This window comes from Frankliniella occidentalis, unplaced genomic scaffold (assembly GCF_000697945.3).
Source record: "Frankliniella occidentalis isolate FOCC.00 unplaced genomic scaffold, Focc_3.1 Scaffold386, whole genome shotgun sequence".
In the NCBI taxonomy this organism is placed as follows: domain Eukaryota; kingdom Metazoa; phylum Arthropoda; class Insecta; order Thysanoptera; family Thripidae; genus Frankliniella; species Frankliniella occidentalis.
Window position 1 is genome coordinate 116087 of NW_026267508.1, and position 8612 is coordinate 124698.

At 48.6% G+C, this 8612-nt stretch overlaps 1 protein-coding gene across 3 annotated transcripts in view; it reads right to left on the minus strand.

The window, feature by feature from the left end:
- LOC113210642 (dual specificity tyrosine-phosphorylation-regulated kinase 4) overlaps positions 1 to 8612 on the minus strand; it is a 91049-nt gene that overhangs the window by 34522 nt on the left and 47915 nt on the right. The window contains exon 1 of one of the 3 annotated variants that reach the window (XM_026428732.2): positions 5270 to 5666. The exons of the other annotated variants lie outside the window; for them this stretch is intronic. Coding sequence (XP_026284517.2) covers positions 5270 to 5293 — 24 coding nt within the window. The 5' untranslated portion in view covers positions 5294 to 5666. Of the gene's footprint in view, positions 1 to 5269; positions 5667 to 8612 lie in introns of those variants that run through there. 3 annotated transcript variants of the gene reach the window in all.

Consider the following 8612-nt stretch of genomic DNA (forward strand, 5'->3'; position numbering starts at 1 on the left):
GAGAGAGAGAGAGAGAGAGAGAGAGAGAGAGAGAGAGAGAGAGAGAGAGAGAGAGAGACGCATGTCTGCAGACCGGCGTTAACACAACGCGGCCAGCGGCCAGCCCCGGGGACGGGTCTCTGTGGGAGGCAATTAGAAAGACGGGCAGGACGGGAGGAGTACAGGATATGCACGAGACGTCCCGAAACTGGAATATGCAGCAACAAGAAACACAGTTAAAAGTTTTTTTTTTTTAAAAAACGACGAAGTAAAACCGAAACACTTGATGCTGTGTCCGGTGTGTGCTGCGGTGGGCCAGTCCAGAGTGAGGAGAGTGTTGTGACTCACGCTCCCCCGCCCGCGCTTGAGTCCAGGCTGGACCCCTCGTGCCATCACCGCTGCACCGTTACGGAAACCCACCGGCTCAGTGCATGCAGCCAGCCCCAGTCGTTATGATCACGGTAATGAGCCGACGATAAATGTGAGCAAAACTATAAGCATTTGCAGTGAAAAAAAAAAACAACACGGTAAAAACGATGTCTCATTTTTTGAGGAAAAGGGGAAAACTTTGAGGAACTCCCATGATTCAGGAAGAGTCCTCCAATCTTGCCTCAGATTTTGAGGAATCTTCTAAAAAAAATGAGGAAAAATCCCACATTTTTTGAGGAGATATCCTCGAAGTCTGGGGAGTTTTCGTCAAACCAGGGGAGTTGCTCAAAGTTTTCCCTTTACCCTCAAAAAATGAGACATTGTTTTTAACGTGAAGAATCGCAAACGGAATGGTAGTCACATAGGCCACACACACAATTGTTCTGCTGTACCGTTTACAACTTATGGCGAACTTTACACCATGCAGATCTCGAGGCATATCCTTGATGCGCTTTCTCGACGTCAACGAAAGGCTGAAAGTTACGGCGCCCGATCCAGATCTGTCTCTGGCGGAAGGCGAGCCGCTCCGCACCGCACCGCGCTGCACTCGGGACGCACCGGCCCAGAAAAATAATTTAGCATAACTCGGAAGGTTCTGCGCGCGGGGTGGAGCGTGATGCATCCTGGAGAAAAGCAGCGCGTTTTGGAGGAGAAATAAGCGCTATCTTTGCGTGAGTCCACCTCAGCAAAAAGGAAGGAAACTGTAAGAATTTTTACAAAACACCCTCCCTCATTCTCTTACCGAGGTTTTTGTTTATTGCTGTATGTAACTTTAAGCAACGATACGGAAGCAAAATTGTTATCAGGTACCAACAAATTTGTTTACACTTTAAATCCCAATATGTCCTTTTCTTTGTTTCTTTTGTTGTTACTATACCGTTGCTTAAAATTACATACAGCAAGAAACAAATATCTCGGCAAGGAATCTGTGATGAGTGAATTTTTTACAGGCTTAAAATGGTAAAAAGGACATACTACTTGTCACATATTCACGCTTAAACCAGGAAAAGTGTGAAAAAAATGTGTAAAATACCATGAATCGACAAATTTGTGGTTTTTTTTTTCATTTTACAACTTTGCAAGTATGAAATCTCAAGGAAAAAATTATTGTACAAAATAACACACTGTTTCATTAATAAGCGAAGTTTATGAATAATGCGAAATTCCGTCTGACTGTTGTTCCATCCCATGTGCTCTAGATCGTGCGTCGGCGGCGGGCGTCGGATGTCCAGCCGGGTGGGCGGTTGTTCGATGATTCTGCGGCGGCACGGGGTGACGAGGTAACACGAGTTAATGTAGCCGCAAGCAGGCCGGCAGCGCGGGCCCGCGGGCAGGAGAGGCGGGGGATGGGGAAAGAGAAAGACTGGCAGTCGTCATCACGGTAACGCTCAAAGCTCCACCAATCACTGTACTAGGCACTTTCACTTTCCCGAGACCATCGCCCAGGCAGCCAGTCCGCCGAGCGGGACAGAGAGCGGAGAAGAGGGCGAGAGAGAGGGAGAAAAGGGGAGGGGAGGGGGCACGGGCAGGCACGGGTGTTGGGCCTAGCTCAACGTAGCGGTGCTAAGCGCGTCAGCCGGCCGGGCCGGGCTCCGGGCCACGCCTAGAGGCTCTTTGTCTCGCAGCGCGTCATCCAAATATTACCGCACACTACGAAAATAAGTACGAAGGCACGTGGACCGGCCAAAGTCCTCTATACACTGAACCGGATTTCTGTTTTCGTGCGGTATTATTTTTGGCGGAAGGCGAAAACTGCACGTCACAAAAAAGTCCCTGCGAGGTGGAGGCAGAGAAACTTGTTTGTAAAACAAACGTTTGGCACCCGTACGAAAAAGTATTTTTAGTTTGTCGTTTCAACGAGGCACTGACCTGCCTCAAGAGGCGCGTCCCATCCTACAGGCAAGGCAGGCCTGGCAGTAGTCAAACACGCGAGTCCACCTGAGACTGCTTCTCTAACACACACATATACACAAAACCACACACACTGGCACACAACCCCGCGTGCACAAACACACACACAACGCCTCGTGCATGTGATCACACACACACACACACTCACTCTACCGGTCGCGGTCTGTCCACTCTTTCCTTCCTCTATGTGTTATTGGCCAGTCGGACAAGGCGGGCACGCCTGTTCAGGTTGAGGGAGCCTTGTGCCTTGTGATGCCGTGTTATGAAATATTTAAGTGGCGAGCCCTGCTGCTGGGGCTGGGCCGAGTAGGTTTTGCTCGCCACGCTCGCCGTGCAGGCGCGCCCGGCCACACCAGCCCGCCTGGGGGAGGCGTTGGCGCAGAATTCTAATTCAACGGTTATCTCTCGACGTGCTCCCCGCATTTTGATCATGACGTAAAGAAATGCGTTGCGAGCAAACCACTATCGGAAGATGAGTGCCTCGTCGTCGACGCCTTCATGCTAGAGGCCTTAGCCTTCAAATCCCGGCAAGAAAGCCATCACCATCAAGACCGATAACCGTCAAACATTAAAGATATCTATCGCCCTCTTTGTCGCGCGTGTCCAGTCGCCCCGGCTGCGGCCGGCTCCACCTTCATGGAGGCGATGACACCCACCGATGACCTTCAAAACAATTTGCAATCAACGCCACTCGCGGCGCCCGGCCGAACAATGGGAAAAGTGAAGACGAAGAAAACCAAACAAACGGGCCAATGATCTTCACTGAGCTTGCGGGCGGAACTGGGGGGGGGGGGGGGGATATACGCTTTAAAAACGAGTGTTTGAACAAAAGATTGGATTCATGTGGTGCAAAGGTCAATGGCAGCAGTTCATCCTGCGATAGGCTTTTGTTTCGTCGGACTGCCATGTGTATGGCGGCGCTGGGCGACTTGCGTGCGAAACATAGCTTTGGGTTCCCTGAAAATATGTGCGTGTGTGTGTCAGTATGCTACAGGTTTGACAGAGGAGGTTCGAATGTAGAACAAAGTAAGAAACAGACGATGAGGATGAGACAGACGAATACAGTTTGCTGAAGAACAGCAGGCGGTGCGATTACATTTTGTTTTGACTGGGGTAAAGAAAAATGAGAGAGGATCAAAGAAGGCTTAACATGAAACTGTCAGAAAGATCAGAGAGGAGAGAACAAAATCTTGCCGTTTGGAAATCAGCCCTCTACCTAGTGGAGACGCACGAAAATTTATGGCCAATCTAGAGCTCTACGTAATGAAGTATGGAAGAAAAAACTTTTTCATAAAATCGCGGCAGTGGCAGGCAGTTCTGAGGGTCAGTCGCAAATCTGCGAACTAACGCAACAGTTGCACCCAGCAGAAATTCCTCAAATTAAAAAAGAGAAGCCGTCTCAAGTTGGGCTTCCGCAAACCTGCGCCTCAGCGCAGAAGCGAGAACCGAGGGAGGACTGCTGGCCAAGCTGAGTTGGCTCCGGTTCACAATCCCGGTGAAACGAACCTGGCCGGAAGAAAGTTCAGGGTGTGCGGAGCAGCCAAGGCGCGCGCGTGCCTGCTGGTGGATCCAATCCCTTTATGGCAAAACTGCGTCGAAATTTCCTCGTCCCCGTTTAATCACCGCCACGCCAGTGTTGCGGATTTGGCCCAAAACATTCCCCTTCCTTCGTGCGAACTAGAGCTTAAGCTTCGGATGCAACACGCGCGTTTCATATCGAGTGTTGATGCAACAGTTACGACTCCTTCGCACACGACTTCGACTTTTACGGCTATCATGGTAAAAGGACAGCAACATCATGACGTTAGCGCGGACTCTAAAAACCTAAAGGTGAGTGCCAGCCGGACGCGACAGCTCACGACAGTCATTCGGCCGGATATTTCGGATCTCCGGGTTTATCGGGACAAAGAGGGCCTTGCGGTGTCGCTCGTCGCGCAGAAAACAGGAAGTCGCGTCACATGCACGCACGCTGCCGCAGGAGAATCCGGCCAATAGCGGTATGTGCAGCGATAAGGAGTGAGGCTGCGCGTGGGAGATATCGATGAAAAAGGTAGACAATTATAGATAAGAGATAAGAGAGAAGTACATTTACTTTTAATGTTTCTCTCGGGAGTGTGTTTGCCCTCGCTTACAAACGGGAAAAAAATAATGTCCAGATCATGTTATTTTCTAATATTTGAACAGAAAACTACAAAAAAAAAAAAGAACTACGGTAAAAACACGTAATTAATGATTCTAATGAAAAGTTTGAAGTTATACCTTACTGAGGTAAGATAACGTTAGCTCCCAAACGTTTGTTCGAACGGCCAGCATTAGTTGCAAGAATGTATCTACAACAATGTCCTAATCGCATGTAGGAAATCACGCAGTGAAGTGGATCCTGGGCGATGGGTACAGAATAGCCCCCAGAGAGCTCCGATTACAGCAAAGCAATTACATTGTATGTCAGCGAATATACGAGATGTGATGACGATTTCAATAATAAACTAAGTGTACAACTGCTGCTGATCACATAAGAGCGTGCAACTGGAAGTGGTCAACTGTGTAGTAGCACACTTTCAAGTGTTAAAATCGGTAATTGTGCACTTGCAAGTGTGAGACTCCTCTATGTTTAACACCTCCCCGCACTTCCGACAGAGTTAGTAAGCGTCCCACCTAGAGGACTGTTCAACAAAGGAGTTGCAGTTACAAGTGCACAGCGAACAGCTGCAGACTTAGACCCTTGCGCGTGCTCAACTGCAAAGTTGAACACTTGCAAATAATCAGCTTGAAGAACACACTTACTAGAGATAGGCAGTTGGTCACTTGGTTTATGCTGTTTCTTTTATTTTCGTGATATGCGCGTACCGGCAATTTCTTTCTCATAGGCCCCTTTAAAATACTCAAGTTTTTCCATGATTTGGGGTCCGGTCACGTTCGTGTCTTAGCTTCCCTCGCCTAACGGACGTACCTGGGTTATGCAGCACGCAGCCATGGCTATATCCTGTCCAATGACGTGTAGGTAATCCGTGGTGAGGCGCTAACGCATCACTGTCACACACACTCACACAACGCACAGGTCACAGCGACGAATATCAATGACGATACTGTCTCGTCGTCAAGTCAAACGAATAGTACACAAAAATCAAGTGGTCTCGCTCACACAAATGACAAATCTAAACGACCCAATCACACGCACAGTCACGCGCACTGCACTCTGCTTCCACGTCAATCCATAGCACGTTTGAAGCAGCTGCGCCCCGTTCGCTGCATGCGGATGCACTCCAACGGGCGGCTGAGCGTGGCGGTGAGTAACACACACGTCCGGCCAAGCGCGAGGGCCCTGCGCGACTACCAGCGGGCGGCGCGGCGGCGGCGCGGCGGCACAGCGGAGCCAGCGCGCCAGCGGAGCCCCGACCCCACCGGCACGCTTGCAATAGGCTGCCGGCCCCGCCGCGCCCCGCCGCGCCCCGCCACGCTAAACGGCACCAAGGGGGCCCGCTGTGTCGCGGCCGCGGCGCCCCCACGGCCCCTCGGCGGCGGCGCCCAGCCAGGGCTGGCAGCCGCGACGCGGGCGACACGGCGGCCGTGGTGGTGACGGCGCGGCAGAGGTTCCGGCAGCACCAGCACCGGAGAACACCCGAGCCATATTGTCCATTTCGGTCTAGACAATAACACGTAGGAAATTGCTGCGATTTTATGTAAAATCGTATTTTGAACGTTAACGCTCCGTACACTTTTGGTGCCTGCACGTTCCACCAACGTCACAGCTCATTTGTTGCACTCTCTATAGCGTGCTGCTTACGTAGGGCCCCGTGCGTTAACATTATGCACGGGGTAGCTGAGCGAAGTGCATTAAAGTAACAGAAGACGTAAACAATATAGATCAAAATTAAAACAAATGAGGGTCCGCCTAGTAGGTAGGCAACCGGCTCTCTGCCCCTAGAACGCAAGAGATGGGGGGGGGGGGAGGTCGCTTTCAATTATTCCGTCTCTATCGTGAGCCCTCTTGGATCGCTCTAATCACCATCTGAGTTCATACCCTTACACCCCCCCCCCTCACACACACACACACAACAGGTACTTTTAGTGAGCAGTGAAGTTGGGTAATTACTATGCAATAGAATAGATTTGGAAGTCCGCTAGAAAGGCTTGATACTGGATACATGTCTGCTACTGTCCCTTTCTATCCCCACTGCCCCCCCTACTTAATTTACCCTTTTGTGTAATGCCATATGAAGCTTGGTGCTCCCATTTCATTCCATTCCAATTATTTTTGAAGGTGAAATTCTATTGGTTGAAGTGAAATTAAATACCCTAATATTTAATTTAATTTCAAAATACATTTGAACTTCTCTCCTACGACAAGTACAACTTGTCGCTCTTTCATTCATTTTTATCAGATCTCTCCAAGGTATTTAAAGTATCACGAGTCGCTGAAGCATCTTTAATTGAAAGTTCTATAATGTATCGTATCATAGAGTTTGATTTCAATGCTCCCATCATTTTATTGGGTATTATTAAACATAATGTGACTCCAGACAAAGCTAATCAATTTAAGAAAATAGTATACCTTGTTCTGATTTCAATGGGCCTATCCTACCTGAGTTTGCGATATTGGCTACAATATTGTTCGGTCCCTTGCAAGTCCATGGCTATTGTGAAAATAAGTTGTGTGTTTAATAATCGTTTTGACAAGTCCTATTGAAAGATTAGGTGACTTCCAATCATTCTACAAGTGACCACCATTCCATTTTGTTCAAACAAAAAAAAAAAGACAATTAGGAGTTTTTTAAAAGTTACAAAATTAAAAGTGTCATACAAGATTTGGATTCCTTTTTCAAAATTAAAACGGAAATGTCTTATGCTCAAAGCCGATCAGAGTTAAAATAGCAAAGTTATTAGCCTCCAAAGGGGTAAATGTATGCAAAAACTACCAAATTGTCAATTTGGGGGGCAATAACTCTGCCATTTCGATTCCGATCGTCTTGGAGCATAAAACATTTTCGTTTTCTTTTGTCAAGATGAACTCGAATCAATAGTTACTTTTTCACATTCCTCCCGAACCACTACCCCCCTTCCCCCCTTCAACTTACGTAAGTAAACACGTAAACCATCCAAAATATCACTTTCGTTTCTTTTCACCGGACACTCGTGAAACTTCGTAGGTCGAGTTCCGCAACTCTAAAACTAAAAGTAACACACTCGGTTTGACAATCTGACATATTAATCACTTGTGAGAGAGTATCAAAGACGCGAAGTGAGCGCCGGAGCCGTTGGTGCTCTTCACTCACTCGAGTGCAGTGCTGCCAACATACCAACGAACTACGCGCGAATTCAAATAAAACGATTGAATATTTCAGAGCTGACCAATGCATCAATTAATGCACACAGATAATGCTCGTAAATTATCGATTCTTAGACAAACCCGCTTCTCGCTGTCAGTGCAGAACATTTTGAGGAGATACGGAATGTTACAGACAGACAGACAGACTCACGACGGAGACATCGCCTGACCCCTCATCGACTTGGACTGAGCTTCGCTCAGCGAAAATGACAAATACCATGGGCCATTTTTGCGGTCTTAAAGTCAAGTATCAGAATCAGCAACGCACGTGCTCTTGCAAAGAGCTCGCGGCCAGTTGGACCGAGATGACAGTGTAGGTAGCACCAGAAAGCAGGTTGTCCAACCCTCCGCTGATCTTGTCTGCGCACCGGCTGCGCCCTGGACGGAGACTCCTTCCGGCCGGGCTGCTGCGTCTGCCCGGACCAGACCACCCGGCGGAGTAGTACTACATACAAGAAATTACACTACGCAACTCTGTCCAATTAGAGAGAAGCAATCGTCACAGCGATATTTCCATCGCATTTATTTTTTCCGCAGGGGAGTCGCACAAGAGAGAGATAAAGTGCAACGCGTTTCCGCGCCCACGCCCACCGCATGCGGTACGCACCACCACCGGCCTTGAGAACCCGAGATGTAAACCATGAGAACAAAGCCGGCCGACCGGCCCACAGGCTCACCAACAGGTCGCCTCGCTGGAGAAACAAACCGACCAAAAGCGCAAAACCCTTGTTCGGCAGGGCGTCTTTTTGTGTTAAAAACGTTCACCCATTATTACAATTATAAAATGCAGTCCAGATCAGGTTAGCGAAACGGCGCGAAAAAAGGGGCAAAAACAAAAAACACACAGCAAAAGAGAAGACAAAAAGAACAACTAACGACACGAAAAGAGACCGCGCCGCGCGGAATACGATAAAAATCACGATGACGATTACGATGCTAATGAAGACGATCCGTAGGGAGATAATGG